The sequence below is a fragment of the Haliotis rufescens genome, unplaced genomic scaffold (assembly GCF_023055435.1).
Source record: "Haliotis rufescens isolate VD_foot unplaced genomic scaffold, xgHalRufe1.0.p SCAF_5, whole genome shotgun sequence".
Lineage (NCBI taxonomy): Eukaryota > Metazoa > Mollusca > Gastropoda > Lepetellida > Haliotidae > Haliotis > Haliotis rufescens.
Genome location: NW_025964223.1, coordinates 12,876,960 through 12,897,921, shown reverse-complemented (window position 1 = coordinate 12,897,921; position 20,962 = coordinate 12,876,960). Strand labels below are relative to the sequence as shown.

Genomic DNA, 20,962 nt, shown 5'->3' with positions numbered 1-20,962 from the left:
AGTGAGTGAGTGGGAGACAGTAAGAGTGAGTGAGTGAATGAGTGAGTATGATTTTACGCCGCTTTTAGCAATATTCCAGCAATATCATGGCAGGAGACACCAGAAATGGGCTTCACACATTGTACCCATGTCGGGAATCGACCCGGGTCTTCAGCGTGACGAGCGAACACTTTAACCACTAGGCTACCCGACCGCCCCAGGGACAGTAAGAGAGAATGATAGTGAGGAATTCCACCTGTTTTGCAGATACCACCACTAACTAGACAGAATACTCGACATCACTGAAGAATGTGTAAAGAAGGCTTTCTGCATGAGAAGTGAATGGGTCTACCCCTCCTCCCCTAGACGTTAGCAATAAGTTAGATACATCTTAACAATGCCATACAACAAAATCACATACATACAGACATGTATATATATCGGTCATATACCACAAACAAAACCTCTAAACAGACAATCTGTAAACAGCCACCTACATATCATGCAATGTGTTCCTAACCTAATCATACAAACTTGGAACATTTCTTGTCTGGAATAGTTCAAACACACAAATACGACTAAAACGTAATTGCATACAATCTGTTGTTTAAATGCATTATTAATTTGATCTGGTAATAAGAAGCAAAGCCACCATCGTAAACATGCAGTTCATCAGTAAACATGTCATGAAAATTTATTAAAATGTGATGCAAAATAATAAACATCATGAGATTGACCAGATAACCTTGGGCAGGGGAGGTAATTTTCAAAAAAAGGAATGGACTTGGACTGAAGGGGGACAGCCATCTGCTGGTGCTTGTTTATCCCTGAACTAAACCTCTAGTATGTGTGTGTGTGTGTGGTCACTTGGTGGGTTACCATCCTTCCCCCCACTAAGACTGTGTATGAGGGCAGCCATCTTCTGGTGCTTGTTTATCCCTGAACTAAACCTCTAGTTTGTGTGTGTGTGTGTGTGGTCACTTGGGTGGGTTACCATCCTTCCCCCCACTAAGACTGTGTATGAGGGCAGCTAGCTGCTGGTGCTTGTTTATCCCTGAACTAAACCTCTAGTATGTGTGTGTGTGTGTGTGTGTGTGTGTGTGTGTGTGGTCACTTGGGTGGGTTACCATCCTTCCCCCCACTAAGACTGTGTATGAGGGCAGCCATCTTCTGGTGCTTGTTTATCCCTGAACTAAACCTCTAGTATGTGTGTGTGTGTGTGTGTGTGTGTGGTCACTTGGGTGGGTTACCATCCTTCCCCCCACTAAGACTGTGTATGAGGGTAGCCATCTTCTGGTGCTTGTTTATCCCTGAACTAAACCTCTAGTTTGTGTGTGTGTGTGTGTGTGTGTGTGTGTGTGTGTGTGGTCACTTGGGTGGGTGAACATCCTTCCCCCCACTTAGACTGTGTTTGAGGGCAGCCATCTGCTGGTACTTGTTTATCCCTGAACTAAACCTCTAGTATGTGTGTGTGTGTGTGGTCACTTGGGTGAGGTGAACATCCTTCCCCCCACTAAGACTGTGTATGAGGGCAGCCATCTTCTGGTGCTTGTTTATCCCTGAACTAAACCTCTAGTATGTGTGTGTGGTCACTTGGGTGGGTTACCATCCTTCCCCCCACTAAGACTGTGTATGAGGGCAGCTATCTGCTGGTGCTTGTCTATCTCGGCCTGCTGCACAGCCATCTTGTCCTCCCTCTCCTTCATGGCATTCTCCTGGTCCTGGACGACAGCCTCCAGAGAATCCATCTGAAACATGCAAGTCATGATATCATTTCCTCTCCAGACAGCTTCACATATACAGATTCATCTGATACACAAACACATGTTTGCAGATAGCCATTGATCTCATGCCACAGCTCCTGACAAAACTTTAATGATGGAGCTCTTGACTCTACCCCATGCTGCAGCTCTTGACTCTACCTCACGCTACAGCTCTTGACACCTCATGTCACAGCTTAAGACACTACCCCACAACACAGCTCCTGACACAACTTTAATGCTGCAGCTCTTGACTCTACCCCATGCTGCAGCTCTTGACTCTACCCCATGCTGCAGCTCTTGACACCTCATGTCACAGCTTAAGACACTACCCCACAACACAGCTCCTGACGCAACTTAATGCCACAGCTCTTGACTCTACCTCTTGCAACAGCTCTTGAGTCTACCCCACAACACAGCTCTTGATTCTACCCCACGCCACGGCTCTTGACACTACCTCATGCCATGGCTCTTGGCACTACCTCATGCCACGGCTCTTGACACAACCCATGTTGCTGATGAGTGAATGAGTGATTGAGTATGGTTTTACGCCGCTTTTAGCAATATTCCAGCAATATCACGGTGGAGGACACCAGAAATGGGCTTCACACATTGTACCCATGTCGGGAATCGAACCCGGGTCTTCGGCGTGACGAGCGAACGCTTTAACCACTAGACTACCAGACTGCCCCTGTTGCTGATGAGAACACTCAATGTACACTACAACTCCTGACACTGCCCCACGCTGTTGATGGGAACACTCACCTTATGCTGCAGGTCTCTCCGGAGCTGCTCAGCTCGCTGTATGTCTGTCCGGAGCTGGTCCACAGTCAGCTCCATCTTGTCCTTCTCCTCCTCAATGGTCGCCTTCTCAGCCGACACCTTCTTCAGCTTCTCGTCTGTTTTCTGCAGCGTCTTTGTCGTCTCTGTTACACACCAACAGAACCATTAGTTGTGGGACAATACACCAATGCATTGGAGGATCATGCTTTTGTACTTCTTGATCGATCACAGTCGCACACTAAGTGAAAAGTATCAATTCTTACCTTAAATGTTTTCTTGAATAAGTGTTACACTAAACACCAATTACTAGTGAAAATGAGTAGTGAAAATGAGTAGTGAAAATGAGTAGTGAAAACGTAAATATTTTCCTCCACTGTGCCATACCTGACACTGCCAGCTGTTACTCATTAGTGCGCTGGGTATTTGAGAATCCTAACTATGAAAAAGGTGGCTTACACACCACAGATAAGAGCATGCAATTATCGTGATGCGTATCAGATCAGGACCAAGGTATCATGATACGTATTGGATCGCACAGTTGGTGTATCATCCCAGCCCTAATAACTATACACATCATGTAAAAACAAGCTACTCATAACTACAACAGTCCATTGAGATAATCTGACTCATGGCATGAACAAATTTGTCAAAGGACTTTGGGAATATATGGATAACCCACCTTGTAGTTTTGTTTCTTTCTCCTTCAGTAATTTTGAAATCTGCTTCCTTTCATCTTCCAACTTCCTTAGATGATCAGTTGTCCTAAAATAAAAACAGACAAAAATTGCCATGACAACAAAAATGTGTCAATGTTGTCCAGTTAATATTTGTCGCTTAGGGTGAGTGAGTGAGTTGGGTTTAACACCGCTTTTAACAGTATTCCAGTTATATCAAGGCATGTCAGCTTAATGTGGGAGGAAAGCCTGAAGTGATGCAGGTCTCAGATGTTTACCACTTCGGTGAAACCCACGAGCATGGGTATGGTGCTGACAAACCTAGAAACGTAATCGGGGCAAACCAGGATTTGAACCCACAATCAAAGGTTTCTGGCGTGCCCAATGGACGCAACTGGGGACAACGAATCGCGGCGCCTTAGACTACTTGTCAGTTGGAGAAGAAGGTAGACACCACTGGTCATATCAAAATTGTCCCCACTCATTTTGGACCAGCAGTTCCTGAAAAGTAACTAGACTGATCAGAAAACCACTAGTCCCTCTTGATGTTCACCAGTCTGGGTGGGGCTAGTGTACTTGTGGCCATGTCTATTCCTGGAGAATGTTGCTTCATGCAGAAGTCCAAGTTATCTCCTCCATTCTGTCTTGGATCTGATCCAACACTTTACACCTGCTTGCAGGCACACCTGGCCAGGTGTTAAACTTAATCACCTTCCCATGCACACCTGAATTTTTTTGGGCAAGATGAAATACACCTAAATTGGATCACAATGCTTTGAAGACAATTGTGACATCATCAGTGACAACATCATTTACATGATGTCACAATCAAATGACATCACAAATCTCTGCCTCTGAAGCTAGTTACCTCATTTTTACATTGAGGCAACTGGTTATTACTGTTTACAACTGAAAAAGTGGGAAGAATGATCTCGGATGATAAACAGAATCTCACCCTTGTGTCTTTTGATATCAAATATATCGACATTTGTCGATTAAACTTTAAAATTCCTTGGCAAACCACAGAATTTGAAACTTTATCAACTTGTGTTGATACATTTGATATCAAAAGACACAAGGGTGAGATTGTCTATGCCTACAACATGTGACTCACACGTCGTGTTGCTGCTTCAGGCTCTCGTGGTGTTTCTGCAGCATGTCGTGCATCTCCGACATGGTCTTGTGCTCCTGCTGTAGACACAGGAGGCTGCGCTCACTCTTGTCATGCCTGTAGACACAAACACACTGTCAGTTCAACAGCTAGATTGCTCTCATCGATGTTACAAATAATCCTTCGCGGTACAAGACTTTATCAAAGAAAACCTATTGATAGTGAGAGAGTGTGTTTTTGTTTGTTGTTTAACGCCGCAATTAGCAATATTCCAGCTATAGGATGGACTCTGTAAATAACTGAGTCGGGACTAGACAATCCAGTGATTGACATCATGAGCATTAATGTGCACAGTTGGGATACAATGAAATCCATCAACCAAGTCTGACCACCCACCCGTAAGTCGCCTGTTGCAACAAGCATGCCCTGCTGAAGACCAATTCTATCCCGGATCTCCATGGGGGTGAGAGATTTTTAAGGTAACGTGACGTGATTACAAGGTAAAGGGATGTGATGTTTAGAACAGTGTCATTACTAACGAGAGGATATATAGGTGAATGAGCTGACAGACTCACTTCTCCTGCAGCTCTGTAAGCGCTGCCTTCAGCTCCTCGCACTCCTCTGACTTCAGCTCAAGTCTGTCAGGAAACAAGCCACATGGTTATAAAACTACAGTGAAACAGGAAGTGGTATGCTGAACCATATATTTATGCAAGGATATATGTTTGGCAATAGATGTATTGATACAGTGTTATAAATTAAGGGAGATCCTTGGGTCCTTGAAGGTGTTATTTCACAGTACTTTATAAAGTAGGTCCTAAACATCCTACACCTCTAACTCTGTGCCTACCTCTGTAAGTCCTGTGCCTACCTCTGTAAGTCCTGTGCCTACCTCTGTAAGTCCTGTGCCTACACCTCTAACTCTGTGCATACCTCTGTAAGTCCTGTGCCTACACCTCTAGCTCTGTGCCTACCTCTCTAAGTCCTGTGCCTACACCTCTAGCTCTGTGCCTACCTCTGTAAGTCCTGTGCCTACACCTCTAACTCCGTGCCTACCTCTGTAAGTCCTGTGCCTACACCTCTAAATCCGTGCCTACCTCTGTAGGTCCTGTGCCTACACCTCTTACTCTGTGCCTACACCTCTGTAAGTCCTGTGCCTACACCTCTAACTCTGTGCCTACACCTCTAACTCCGTGCCTACCTCTGTAAGTCCTGTGCCTACACCTCTTACTCTGTGCCTACACCTCTGTAAGTCCTGTGCCTACACCTCTAACTCCGTGCCTACCTCTGTAAAGCCTATGCCTACACCTCTTACTCTGTGCCTACACCTCTGTAAGTCCTGTGCCTACACCTCTAACTCTGTGCCTACACCTCTAACTCCGTGCCTACCTCTGTAAGTCCTGTGCCTACACCTCTAACTCCATGCCTACCTCTGTAAGTCCTGTGCCTACACCTCTAACTCTGAGCCTACACCTCTAACTCTGTGCCTATCTCTGTAAGTCCTGTGCCTACACCTCTAGCTCTGTGCCTACCTCTGTAAGTCCTGTGCCTACACCTCTAGCTCTGTGCCTACCTCTGTAAGTCCTGTGCCTACACCTCTAACTCCGTGCCTACCTCTCTAAGTCCTGTGCCTACGGCTCTAACTCCTTGCCTACCTCTGTAAGTCCTGTGCCTACACCTCTAACTCCGTGCCTACCTCTGTAAGTCCTGAGCCTACACCTCTAAGTCTGTGCCTACCTCTGTAAGTCCTGTGCCTACACCTCTAACTCTGTGCCTACACCTCTAACTCTGTGCCTACTTCTGTAAGTCCTGTGCCTACACCTCTAACTCTGTGCCTACACCTCTAACTCCGTGCCTACTTCTGTAAGTCCTGTGCCTACACCTCTAACTCCGTGCCTACCTCTGTAAGTCCTGTGCCTACACCTCTAACTACGTGCCTACCTCTGTAAGTCCTGTGCCTACACCTCTAACTCTGTGCCTACACCTCTAACTCTGTGCCTACCTCTGTAAGTCTTGTGCCTGTTGATCAAACTCATGCTGCAGAGTTTCACGCTCAAGGTTGAGTGTGTTGATCTGCTCTTGATACTTCTCAGCCTTCCGCTCAGACTCCTGGAAGTAGCAGCGCATCTTCTGTGTCTGTAAAATAAAGCAGCTAGTTAGATATTTTTCCAAACACAAGGGCAGATGTACAGAATGTACTGGGCTATGAGTCTGGGCTACTGCCATTACAAGGGCAGATATACAGAATGTACTGGGTTATGAGTCTGGGCTACTGCCGTTACAAGGGCAGATATACAGAATGAACTGGGTTATGAGTCTGGGCTACTGCCGTTATAAGTGCAGATATACAGAATGAACTGGGTTATGAGTCTGGGCTACTGCCGTTATAAGGGCAGATATACAGAATGAACTGGGTTATGAGTCTGGGCTACTGCCGTTATAAGGGCAGATATACAGAATGAACTGGGTTATGAGTCCGGGCTACTGCCGTTATAAGGGCAGATATACAGAATGAACTGGGTTATGAGTCTGGGCTACTGCCGTTATAAGGGCAGATATACAGAATGAACTGGGTTATGAGTCTGGGCTACTGCCGTTACAAGGGCAGATATACAGAATGTACTGGGTTATGAGTCTGGGCTACTGCCGTTATAAGGGCAGATATACAGAATGTACTCACCTCGCCTTCATACCTGGCCTGTCTGGTCCTGTACTGGGCTATAAGTCAGTAGCCTGGGCTACTGCCGTTACAAGGGCAGGTATACAGAATGTACTGGGTTATGAGTCTGGGCTACTGCCGTTATAAGGGCAGATATACAGAATGTACTCACCTCGCCTTCATACCTGGTCTGTCTGGCCCTGTACTTGGCTATAAGTCGGTCAGCCTGGGCTACCGCCATTACAAGGGCAGGTATACAGAATGTACTCACCTCACCTTCATACCTGGCCTGTCTGGTCCTGTACTGGGCTATGAGTCAGTAGCCTGGGCTACTGCCATTACAAGAGCAGATATACAGAATGTACTCACCTCGCCTTCATACCTGGTCTGTCTGGCCCTGTACTTGGCTATAAGTCGGTCAGCCTGGGCTACTGCCATTACAAGGGCAGGTATACAGAATGTACTCACCTCACCTTCATACCTGGCCTGTCTGGTCCTGTACTGGGCTATGAGTCAGTAGCCTGGGCTACTGCCATTACAAGAGCAGATATACAGAATGTACTCACCTCGCCTTCATACCTGGCCTGTCTGGCCCTGTACTGGGCTATGAGTCGGTCAGCCTGGGCTACTGCCATGGTCTTAGCCTCCAGCAGATTTTCCAAGTGCTCCTCCTTGGTCTAAAACATGGGGAGATGGGGAATTAGCAGATATCATATTTGCCATAATATGCATCCCAAGCACTTAGAAAGTTGAAGAAGGGACGCTGCTAGCTAAAACCATACATAGTGAGTTAAACTGTGTTTCAGATCGAGCAGTAGTGAACAGAATTAGTTTTAACATCGATGAAACTAAGCAGATAATAGTTTCAAGGCAATTATATCCCACTTCTATCCTACTGTGGCTGTAAACAATCTGTAATGGGCACAAGAAAATATGTACTGTTGTACAAATTTTGGTCTTAGCATGGGGTGCAGCTTAGTCGAGAAGTTGGTCAGGGGAAATAATCATAATCATATTAACTATGGTGAAATGAAAAAAAATCCACAATCAGAGTAATATGCTTATTGCACATTGTTCTTATTACCGAAGTTCCAACTGGAAATGAATGCTGATCTATCAAACTCTTCAGTAACTCTTTTGCCCAACATGACCTCCATGCCCCTTGTGATATCTGGTGTCATTTTTCTCTTCCAATGTCCCTCAGGGCTGATTACACTTTATCCGATGGAAGGTGTCAGTGCGAACCTTCAGTCCAGTGCTTGGCATCTCGCAGAGTGGTCCTGTAGGTTGGTTGGTTGGTTGGTTTGTTGTTTAACGCCGCATTCAGTAATATTCCAGCTACATATGATGGCGATCTGTAAATAATCGAGTCTTGACCAGACAATCCAGTGATTGATATCATGAGCATCAATCCACGCAATTGGGATCGATGACATGCATCAACCAAGTCAGCGAGCCTGACCACCCGATCCCGTTAGTCGCCTTTTACGACAAGCATAGTCACCTTTTACGGCAAGCATGGGTGGCTGAAGACCTATTCTACCCCGGAATCTTCACGGGTCTCCTGTAGGTTGGGCTTGCCTGAGATGGTTTGTCTACACTACTCCCTAGGCAGTGGACCCTGGGAAATGCTTGACTGAGGGGATAAGGTGGTAGGTTGCATTGCAGTCTACTGGCATTTCTTGGGCTTGGTGATCCGTTGGGCAACCACCAATAGCCAAAAACTATGCACGCCATCCACATCTTCTACAGACACATCCCAGAGGTAATGGGGTGCTCTAATCCTGCTGCGTCATAGGCCGGCAGGATTGTGGATCTCAGCCAAGAGGAGATGGTATTCCTGGAGATTCTCCTTTACAAGTCAGCAAAGGTTGGAAGAAGAGGCTGCGTCTAGTCGTTCTCCTGGGGCCTTCTCTGTTCTCTTTGAGGGTACAGACGGAATATTGCAGCAGCTCATCCTGGTCCTCCACCCTACAATGGGTTGCTGAGGCTGTTGGTTTTTGGCTAAAATCCCAGCACAGTGACCCTCGGGAGCGTTGTTTCCACTGGACTTGTGTGAGATCAAGAGCATTGAGCTCGCTAATCCTGGCTGCTGTAGCTAGAGCTAGTAGGTAGATGGTCTTCTGAATCAAGTGCTTAAAAGAGGCTTTGTCAAGTGTTTCATAGGGACGTTGTTGAAGGTTGGAGGTTGGAGGACGGGAGGGCAGAACGTCTGAAACTCCTTATGATAACTTCCAGTCTTGAGTGACAATGCAGACAGTATTGAAAGCAGACAGGCACATAGCTATAGTACCACCCATAAGGAGTTTCTTTGTTCTCAGGTGGAGCAAGTAATCCGCTACGAATTGCGCAGTTGCATCTTTCCGCCATGTTTCCTACAGAAAATCTCAAAGGAGCCCCATTTATCAACATACAGCCCCCTGGTGGATGGTCTATGAGCCTGAGCTACGGCTTGGGCTGCTCTCCTTGAGTAACCCTTGGCTATCAGTACCATCTGCATACGACCCAAGCATGAAGTTTGAACTGCACTGGGGATGGATGGAGGCTGTATTTGTGAGGGTCCTGCAGGGGATTGGTTGGACGACTCTGGGAGTTTCAGAGCTGGTTGCCCGGCGACACATCATGGGTCAGAGAACCAGGTTCTTGCCGCCTAATGCGGCAACAAAAGGATCAAGGACAGATTGGTTGTTGCGTTGGCATCAACAGTCCACACCTGAGTTTCTGGCATTGGAGACACGTACATCGGCAACTGTGTGCTGTGTCTTGTGGCAAACAGGTTGATGTTCAGCTGCCCCAACTGCTGGCACAGTAAACCGAAGCACTCCGGATGCAGTCACGGATGTCATGGATCATGGAGGGCAACACAAATTACTGATGCTGCTGATATATCATCATTCATTTCCACTTAGGACTTCGGTAGTAAGAGCAATGTGCAATATGTAATGCAGTATACGTTAAAAATTCAGGTGTTCTATAAGTTCTTTTGGGTAGTATATTTTGACAGTGTTATCATGGAACTATTAATGGTAGTGAAAGTTTTACAATTACCTGTAGAGTCTGAAATCTGTGCTCATATATTTCAATTATATCGGAGGCTTTGGTGTCTTTCACCTGTGTTGGAATAAACCAGACAGACTAGAGATCATGTAGACACACAGCAAAAACAAACAGAACAGGCCAAGACAACCTGTGATGAGGCATCAGTCGTTATATGACATAACAGCATTGCTTAATTACAGGGTCCACAAATAAGTAAATCAAATCTCTTACAATGGGAAAACAAAGATTAGATTAAAAGGACAGCGTTTGTTTCTTTAGAAGAGTAAGAGAGTGTTTTGGTGAGGTGAGGTGAGGTTAGGTGAGGTGGGGAGGGATGGGATGGGATGGGATTGGGCGAGGTTGGGTGGTTTTGGGTGAGATGGGGTTGGGTGAGGTAGTGAGTGAGTGAGTGAGTGGGCATCAGCAATATTGCAGCTATGTCCTGATGGCAAGGCAATCATCTGGGACAGACAAACCAGGACCCAGAAGCATGTGCATCCATCCATACAAGTGGGTTACAGTGACACCCAGGCCACACAGTAGTGTTCTCACTCAATCATGATTTAAGTCTGCCCTCAGAACCAACATGAAGTACTGGGAACCTATTCTACCATGGGATCCCAATGAAACAGTCATTGTACCAACCCAGTGATGCAGGACCTGACTGAGTTGTGCTTCATGCCACTCTAAGCATTTTTCAAGCCATATCAAGGCAGAGGACACCAAGAATGGGCCTCACACGCTGCATCCTTATGAGGATGAACCCAGGCCTTCAGTGAGAAGAGAACAAGCCACTAGGCTACCCAACCGGACCCAGTGACATTACAGAACTTATTATGGCAAGCTGAATAAGAGAATCTCACCAGTAGTGTTCAGTTCTCATATACATGGATATGAAATGAAGTGGTTAGTTGTTTTCACTAAGTATCCTCACCTCCAGGCTAGTATGCATCTTCTCTATGAGAGACTGCAGTGATGTGTCAATATTTTCATTGTCGGACACGGATCTCTTCATGGACTTCACTGGCACATTCTCCTTGTTATCCAGGCCACGCTTCACCTGCTGGTTCGAGTGTTTCATCGGAGTGACCGTCACGCTGGAAGCCGAGGACTTGCTGGTCTCCTCTGCCTTCTTCACATTCAAGGCAGCCACAGCATCTCCCAGACTGGGGAACAGCGATAATGTTAACTAGAACAACTTCACATTAAAGGCAGCCACAGCATCTCCCAGACTGGGGAACAGCGATAATGTTAACTAGAACAACCTCACATTCAAGGCAGCCACAGCATCTCCCAGACTGAGGAACAGCGATAATGTTAACAAGAACAACTTCACATTCAAGGAAGCCACAGCATCTCCCAGACTGGGGAACAGCGATAATGTTAACTAGAACAACTTCACATTCAAGGCAGCCACAGCATCTCCCAGGCTGAGGAACAGCGATAATGTTAACTAGAACAACCTCACATTCAAGGCAGCCACAGCATCTCCCAGACTGAGGAACAGCGATAATGTTAACAAGAACAACTTCACATTCAAGGAAGCCACAGCATCTCCCAGACTGGGGAACAGCAATAATGTTAACTAGAACAACTTCACATTCAAGGCAGCCACAGCATCTCCCAGGCTGAGGAACAGCGATAATGTTAACTAGAACAACTTCACATTGAAGGCAGCCACAGCATCTCCCAAACTGGGGAACAGCGATAATGTTAACAAGAACAACTTCACAAGGCAGCCACAGCATCTCCCAGACTGGGGAACAGCGATAATGTTAACTAGAACAACTTCACATTCAAGGCAGCCACAGCATCTCCCAGGCTGGGGAACAGCGATAATGTTAACTAGAACAACTTCACATTCAAGGCAGCCACAGCATCTCCCAGACTGGGGAACAGCGATAATGTTAACTAGAACAACTTCACATTCAAGGCAGCCACAGCATCTCCCAGGCTGGGGAACAGCGATAATGTTAACTAGAACAACTTCACAAGGCAGCCACAGTATCTCTCAGACTGGGGAACAGCGATAATGTTAACAAGAACAACTTCACATTCAAGGCAGCCACAGCATCTCACAGACTGGGGAACAGCGATAATGTTAACTAGAACAACTTCACATTCAAGGCAGCCACAGCATCTCACAGACTGGGGAACAGCAATAATGTTAACTAGAACAACTTCACATTCAAGGCAGCCACAGCATCTCCCAGACTGGGGAACAGCGATAATGTTAACTAGAACAACTTCACATTCAAGGCAGCCACAGCATCTCCCAGACTGGGGAACAGCGATAATGTAAACTAGAACAACTTCACATTCAAGGAAGCCACAGCATCTCCCAGACTGAGGAACAGCGATAATGTTAACTAGAACAACTTCACATTCAAGGCAGCCACAGCATCTCCCAGACTGAGGAACAGCGATAATGTTAACTAGAACAACTTCACATTCAAGGCAGCCACAGCATCTCCCAGACTGGGGAACAGCGATAATGTTAACTAGAACAACTTCACAAGGCAGCCACAGTATCTCTCAGACTGGTGAACAGCGATAATGTTAACTAGAACAACTTCACATGGCAACCACAGCATCTCCCTGACTGGGGAACAGAGATAATGTTAACTAGAACAACTTCACATGGCAACCACAGCATCTCCCAGACTGGGGAAAAGCGATAATGTTAACCAGAACAACTTCACAAGGCAGCCACAGTATCTCTCAGACTAGGGAACAGCGATAATGTTAACTAGAACAACTTCACAAGGCAGCCACAGCATCTCCCAGGCTGGGGAACAGAGATAATTATTAACTAGAACAACTTCACATTCAAGGCAGCCACAGCATCTCCCTGACTTGGGAACAGCGATAATGTTAACTAGAACAACTTCACATTCAAGGCAGCCACAGCATCTCCCAGACTTGGGAACAGCGATAATGTTAACTAGAACAACTTCACATTCAAGGCAGCCACAGTATCTCTCAGACTTGGGAACAGCGATAATGTTAACTAGAACAACTTCACAAGGCAGCCACAGTATCTCTCAGACTGGGGAACAGCGATAATGTTAACTAGAACAACTTCACATGGCAACAACAGCATCTCCCAGACTTGGGAACAGCGATAATGTTAACTAGAACAACTTCACAAGGCAGCCACAGTATCTCTCAGACTGGGGAACAGCGATAATGTTAACTAGAACAACTTTACATTCAAGGCAGCCACAGCATCTCCCTGACTTGGGAACAGAGATAATGTTAACTAGAACAACTTCACATTCAAGGCAGCCACATCTCTCAGACTTGGGAACAGAGATTATGTTAACAAGAACAACTTCACATGGCAACCACAGCATCTCCCAGACTGGGGAACAGCGATAATGTTAACTAGAACAACTTCACATTCAAGGCAGCCACAGCATCTCCCAGGCTGGGGAACAGCGATAATGTTAACTAGAACAACTTCACATTCAAGGCAGCCACAGCATCTCACAGACTGGGGAACAGCAATAATGTTAACTAGAACAACTTCACATTCAAGGCAGCCACAGCATCTCCCAGACTGGGGAACAGCGATAATGTTAACTAGAACAACTTCACATTCAAGGCAGCCACAGCATCTCCCTGACTTGGGAACAGAGATAATGTTAACTAGAACAACTTCACATTCAAGGCAGCCACATCTCTCAGACTTGGGAACAGAGATTATGTTAACAAGAACAACTTCACATGGCAACCACAGCATCTCCCAGACTGGGGAACAGCGATAATGTTAACTAGAACAACTTCACATTCAAGGCAGCCACAGCATCTCCCAGGCTGGGGAACAGCGATAATGTTAACTAGAACAACTTCACATTCAAGGCAGCCACAGCATCTCACAGACTGGGGAACAGCAATAATGTTAACTAGAACAACTTCACATTCAAGGCAGCCACAGCATCTCCCAGACTGGGGAACAGCGATAATGTTAACTAGAACAACTTCACATTCAAGGCAGCCACAGCATCTCCCAGACTGGGGAACAGCGATAATGTTAACTAGAACAACTTCACATTCAAGGCAGCCACAGCATCTCCGAGGCTGAGGAACAGCGATAATGTTAACTAGAACAACTTCACATTCAAGGCAGCCACAGCATCTCCCAGACTTGGGAACAGAGATTATGTTAACTAGAACAACTTCACATTGAAGGCAGCCACAGCATCTCTCAGACTTGGGAACAGAGATCATGTTAACTTGAACAACAGCTGAACACAACAACTGATACTTGACCTATCACGTAGGTCACTTATGACTTTTTCAGATTGCAGCCCCGCCCTTAGGATGACATGCATCAAGTTTCTTTAACCTGCAGTAAATTCTTTTTGAATTACCACAGGCTGTGAATTTGTTCAGACTGTGACCCTGGATGGTTTTGAAAACAATGCTGTGCACTTGTAGCAGTTAAATTCCGCAAACCTTACATCATCTCCCTTTACAGAGGACAGCTTAATAACACTATTAGAAGTAGCTCTGTATAACTGCTAGGAATAATGTATTCTTGGGGGTAAAAATAGTACTTATACTTATCCTGACTCATACTCATTGCGTATATCTACTCATTTTCGAAAGGTAGCTGAAACTTCCTGAACTGTGTTCCCGGAGAACAGAGAAAACATCGCACCCAAATGCACCCCTGGACTGAGCATGCGCACTGGAAGCATGTGACCAAGCCCAGTTACTCGTCACCCTCATATTTCCCGTACTTATTACGTCCGAAACAGGGGAAGAGGGGACAGCTGGGTTGGTGCTTTAGCAAATGAGTCAGGATAAGATAAAATACAAACTTTGTTGACAATGTGTTGACTCACATGACATCGGGGAAGTTCTCCAGGGTTGACCCCTGACACACCAGTCTGAGTGCCAGCTGTACCGTGTCACTCTTCTCACACACCAGACCTGATGCCAGGAACGGAACAATACGACCGTCCTGAAACACGAGGTCACCTCATCACAGGTCTTGCCATGACATCTTCGCAACTGTAAATTATGTCTACAGCTGGTCTAGATGCTACACTGTATACAGATTCAAACAAGAATTACACCTACTGCCAATCAACAAGAGAACTCACAAGAACAAAATAGGGAGAAACAAAAGTATGTCAAACTATTTCTTAGGTTGCGTAGTGTGATTACTATGCTGTGCTGAGAAGCATGTGGAGTAGATAGGTGATCTACACAACTTGTAACAATGTTTTTATTTGTTTGTTGTTTTACGCCGCACTCAGCAATATTCCAGCTATATGACGACGGTCTGTAAATATTCGAGTCTGGACCAGACAATCCAGTGATTGACATCATGCGCATCGATCCACGCACTTGGGATCGATGACATTCATCAACCAAGTCAGCAAGCCTGACCACATGATCCCGTTAGTCGCCTCTTACAACAAGCATAGTCACCTTTTACGGCAAGCATGGGTTGATGGAAGACCTCTTCTAACCTGGATCTTCACAGGTCTTGTAACAATGAGTGCATGTAACACGTGTTTATGCAGTTTAAGTCTCGATCAGCCCCAGATATCTAGTAAACTGTCCTAATTGACCCAATCAAGCTCTAAGTATACAATGTGGAAATGTTTGGCTGATTTTATTGGATCATAAATTAATCAAGAAATGCAGGGACTGTAAACTTGATCTGCTTAAGACAAAAAGTTGCAGTGAACAAGTTAAGTGTCTGCCAACTCTACAACCATCAGTGCAGCTGTTGCACGTACCTGCAGTAGCCCTGAGATGTACACTTCCATGTCCCGGACGTATCTCTTGATCTTGGTCATCAGGTGCATACACACCAGCGCCACCTTGATGCCTGCCTCACTGAAACACACGGAGCTGTGATAATCAACAGTCATATCTAAACACCTCCCTGTCACCCATTCATCATACAAATGGCGAGAAAATAAAAATGATGTTGCCCAGACTGAGGTGGTGAAATGGGGTTTAACGTCTTCGCGAGATTATTGCACTCTCTGTGTGTGTGTGTGTGTGTGTGTGTGTGTGTGTGTGTGTGTGTGTGTGTGTGTGTGTGTGTGTGTGTGTGTGTGTGTGTGTGTGTGTCTGTATGTGTCTGTATGTGTGTGTGGCTGCTTGTACTAGTCCTGACTGACGATTTATAGTGCTAGCACACTGAGATACCATGCCGCAGTTTAACATAAATACCCCACTCAGAAACAGTATACTGACTCTGAACTGACTTGTTCTTGTTGAAGCCCCTTAATGCTGAACGCCAGACAGGGTAACAACAAGTACCAAGAAGGACATTTACAACAAATACATTGATACAGGGATGCATAAATACTAAGATTTGTTTGGTTGCTTTTCAATGCCACACTTGGCAACATTCCATCTATGTGATGGCAGTCTGCACATAAACAAATCTCGATCAAACAATTGAGTGATTGACATCATGAGCATCGATCCACACAACTGGGATATGATGACGTGCAATCAACCAAGTCACCAAGTCTGATCAGCAGATCCATTCAGTCGCCTCTTATGACAAGCATAGTCGCCTGTCACGGGTGACAAATACTAACAATACATGATCATCAACCATCATGGCGAGCCCCGTGTGTACCTCCAGTCATCGGGTTGAGGGGGGCCAGGTTTGGGGTGCAGGATCTTGTTGTTGTCCAGCTGGAAGGCGATGATGGTCTGGAACAGGGGCGTGTCCACCAGGTCCACCAGCGATGCCTTCAGGTCATCCTCACTGCACAACACTGGGCACAGATGGGATCTCAGTGAGTGGACCTAACATACTTTGCACAGTACACCAGTTGTGTCATTGCAGCATAATGCTGGAGAAAAGCCCATTGCTTTTAAAAAGTAGTAAAGATAAAAATGACTGCATGTTTTGCGAATATCAATTTTCCTACATACATTTAGTCTAAGCAGACACAATTTTATGGTTAAAACCTTTTTAAATACTGTAAAAAAAGTGACGTTTCGGTATAGATCCTTATACCGTTGTCAACGTTGCATGACAACTAACTGTATAAGGATCTATACCGAAACATTGCTTTTTTACAGTATAAAAGAAGTTGTTATCCATAAAATTGTGTCTACCTTGTCATCTGTAAACTTCTAAGTAATGCCAATCAAACAGTTTACATTTAGTTTATTTCTTAGAGAGAAAAATTCATAATATTTGGCAAAAGTATTTAAATGTCCGAGTGAAAGTGCTGAAATCACAAGCTGCGTAATCAGCTTCCAAAACAAACCTATTTGGGGGCGTCACATAAAGCTACCGGCACAGCGGTGACAACTGTTTTCATTGGCTGATAGGTCTGCTGTGTTTAACTACCTTGTGATTCTCAGTCGCTATACATATAATGTTTCTGATATTTCTGTTAATCCTACAAAAACAACATTGAATACATAGTTGAATGTGTGAAAAGACTTTGATCTTTGACATTGTGAATAATTAAAAAAACAATTAACAATTGGTAACTATAGTTTTTATCGAAGATGATGATCGTTGAAAAAGCACAGTGCATCAAACACCAGGAACCCCTTTTCGCATGTTTTTTTGTCTGTTTTATGCCATTTTTCAAATTTCATTTTGGTCAGGCATTTGTGATTAAGTATGCCTAAGTATCAAAATCTGCAAAGTTGCTCTGTTGACTTTACTTGCCCTTTAATGTTCATCCCTGACTCGCATCGTTTGACATCATTACTGTCAATCTTCTCACAGTGTTATCTCTGAACATGGTTTTACTCTCTGGTTTAAAACAAAGCCATGTAAGCTTGTACAGTTCAACTGAAATGTGGGCCAAGCTGCAGAAAGCTTTCTTAGTGATATGATGATCAAAGCTATGTTAAGCTATGGGACCTGACAGTTGTAGCACAAAAACACTTTGTAAAACTGGGCCCTGCCTAATTTTTATGAAAAAAAGTGAAAAAAATCTGTGATGATAGTTTAAGGATGCGATAATATCCGAGTAAATCCAGGGTGTTGATCATGATTGTGATGCTTCTGTCATTGCTTCAAAATCAGCTGGGGCGGCCGGGTAGCCTAGTGGTTAAAGCGTTCGTTCGTCATGCCGAAGACCCGGGTTCGATTCCTGACATGGGTACAATGTGTGAAGCCCATTTCTGGTGTCCCCTGCCGTGATACTGCTGTAATATTGCTAAAAAACCATACTCCCTCACTATAAATCAGTTCTAAGCACCACATCCATGGCCAAGCCTCCATGGCCAACCCTACGTGAAGGGAATCTCGGTATAGATGTGACCACTGACCTGTGAGAAGTCTCACTGCCTTGACCACCTTGTTACACTTCCTTCTGACCAGCGTGGCGTCACCGTCCACACTTGACCGCAGGATCTCCACCAGCACGGGGAGGAGCAGGTCCGAGTGGATGCACAGGTCGGGGGTACGGCCGGAGTACAGCACCTCCTGCACAACATGGAACCCATCTCAGTAGAATCATGTTTGTTTGTTTGTTTGTTGTTAAAAGGGCAAGTATCATGAAAAATAGTAACAGAATTTTCTTACATCACTATGTTGCCAGTATGATGTACAATACGATGGCTGAGAAGAAAAGTATGACAAGGTAAAGTTATTTCAGTTGTGCTTAATTAAAAGTATGTATTTTTAGGTATGTATTTGTCACAACACAAACAAATCTTAAAAGCGCTAACAAGGATGTGTAGGTTAATAAGCACGGCCGGCTTGGCCTGCAAGCTGATTGGGTATTATCACCATTTGCAGAAACATTCAACTTTATTCAAGGAAAACAGATTCAAATCATGTTTATGTATGGAAATAGCTCTAGAACGAAATACGAAGTTTTATTGTTAAATTCCGGGCTGGCTATAGAACGCTGGTTGACATCGCAAGTGGAAGCTGAAAGTGAAACACCTGTTAAAAAATCTTAACCCCCTCATTCTAGGTACGTAAAACTCGCCTAATACACAGTAATAGTTTCCACCCTTGTCGAACTAGGCTGGTATTATGGAGTTACATTTTGGCTGGACTAACGAGTCTATGCATAGTCTAATCAAAATCGAGCAACGAAATCGAAATCCGGTTCGTAAACTGTCATGCAGATTTTGGTTGATTGTAGGATTTGCAAAGCATGTACCCCCTCTAACTCGTTGTCAACAGATATTTTCCAGATTTTTTCATGTTTTTAATCAAGGTGCTTGCGTGATTTGATGCACTTCTCGATGTAAGACCCGCTTTATCACAATGTAGAGATCTTGATTATTACTGATCAGATCCCCTTGACTGGGTGCCGCCATTTTGTTTGAAACAAATGCAAGTGATACGAGAGGTGGAATCTGATTGGTCCAAAGGAGAGGCTTAAAAGGGACATAACTCGTAATAACCACTGGCGGAGCTACAATCGAGCCCAGGAATTCCAGACTAGTTCGGCAAGGGTGGAAACTGGACTTTGAAAGTCAATTAACTCTTTTCACGGTTCCCACTTTTTTTCTTCCGAAAAATTCCCTGACATTTCCCTGATATTTCCAGAGAACTTAGAACTTTTCCAGACTGCATTACACGGCCTCCATTATAACAACTGGGAGTGGTGTTTTAACTTTATTATATAAACAGCTTTAAAATAGACCAATGGAAACGTCTTTTTTTAGATATTTCTGTACAAAAGTGTGTTATGTTTGGTTTAAGGAAAACTAAGTCACCAAGTAATTATCCTCCCCTTAAGGCCATCCATCTGCCACCATTTAAAGAGTTCAAACTACAAATTAACTCCATCAATCATTGCCTAATCAAAACAAGAGTATTACAATTTTTGAAAATGGACTTCAGGACTAGGATCTCACAACTTTAGAAACATGAACATGAACTAATTAGTGACATTATAATAAAGTAAATACCATCACTACTTTCAGTGCAACATTCATGCACAGCATTTCACAAACTAACCATTCAAATATACATCTGCACTTTCAAAAGGTCACCAGGGAATAGATAATTATAACCACAACTGAAGTCACCCTAAGTTTTTCCAATGATTTATCTAACACTGATACACTTTTCATTAACAAAGAGCTTTATACAATCCTAATTGCATTATTTTGTTTGTTCTTGAACAGTAGAACTTTATGAGATTTGAAATTTTACATTCAAATTGATTTCTGAAATTCAAATGGTAAACTAATACCAAGGCAATGTAATATTTTACTCAAAATATTTTAAATTTAGAATTTAGTTAGCTCTGGAGGTAAGGGGCGCAAATCCCTATCAGCCACATTGACCTTGACCTTGATATAGTAAAATTTGAAAAATACCTCTTTTTCAAACGAATAAACTCCATTGCTTAAATTTGAGTGGCTGCCACAACCATTAAATAATAGAGAGTATGAGTTCCAAGAGCAAAAAATCCCTGATAAATCCCTGATTTTGAAGTTTTTAGTGAATTCCCTGATATTTCCCTGACTGGAATTTTTTCCAACACATTTCCAGGTTTTCCAGTGGCAGTGGGAACCATGCTTTTGCCTCAAGAAGATGAACTGCCCGCTACTATTCTTACCGTGCGCCTGCCTACCTAGCAACGCATCCCCCTCATCCGCCATATTCGTTCTACATCCTTTTAGAGTTATCCCCCTTACACTGCCCATACATGTATGGTCATTCGTCACCACTCATCCCTTTCCGTAACCTGCAAGAAGACTCGTCCCCCTATCAATGTATGTTATGTGCGAAAATACGACAAACCAATCAGAATGCGCGTATGATTTTGAGTTCTTCGTCAAAAGAATCCCTTAGAAATAATTTTTGATTTTACATATGTCTTGCATCTAAAACTATACCCAAGACAGTTAAATGTGTTCAATCATGCTGTATAAGTCCACATGTCCAGATGTGCTTTAAATTGCATCTGAAATATATATAATATATGGGAAAATATATGTTACCCATTATGTAACAAGTTGGCAATTGTTTTAG

At 44.3% G+C, this 20,962-nt stretch overlaps 1 protein-coding gene across 5 annotated transcripts in view; it reads right to left on the bottom strand.

The window, feature by feature from the left end:
- Positions 1–77: 77 nt before the first annotated feature.
- Positions 78–20,962, bottom strand: part of LOC124138232 (protein CIP2A homolog) — a 32,473-nt gene continuing 11,588 nt past the window's right edge. Inside the window, exons 11-24 of one of the 5 annotated variants that reach the window (XM_048384613.1) lie at positions 18,289–18,445; positions 16,625–16,766; positions 15,765–15,864; positions 14,859–14,977; positions 10,940–11,171; positions 10,015–10,077; positions 7,533–7,643; positions 6,310–6,443; positions 4,883–4,945; positions 4,311–4,424; positions 3,202–3,284; positions 2,505–2,665; positions 1,550–1,727; positions 78–1,300 (exon numbers count right to left, since the gene is read on the bottom strand). In XM_048384613.1, coding sequence (XP_048240570.1) covers positions 1,569–1,727; positions 2,505–2,665; positions 3,202–3,284; positions 4,311–4,424; positions 4,883–4,945; positions 6,310–6,443; positions 7,533–7,643; positions 10,015–10,077; positions 10,940–11,171; positions 14,859–14,977; positions 15,765–15,864; positions 16,625–16,766; positions 18,289–18,445 — 1,638 coding nt within the window. In that variant the 3' untranslated portion in view covers positions 78–1,300; positions 1,550–1,568. Of the gene's footprint in view, positions 1,344–1,423; positions 1,728–2,504; positions 2,666–3,201; positions 3,285–4,310; positions 4,425–4,882; positions 4,946–6,309; positions 6,444–7,532; positions 7,644–10,014; positions 10,078–10,939; positions 11,172–14,858; positions 14,978–15,764; positions 15,865–16,624; positions 16,767–18,288; positions 18,446–20,962 lie in introns of those variants that run through there. The other 4 variants (XM_048384610.1, XM_048384612.1, XM_048384611.1 and 1 more) reach the window with 4 other exon arrangements.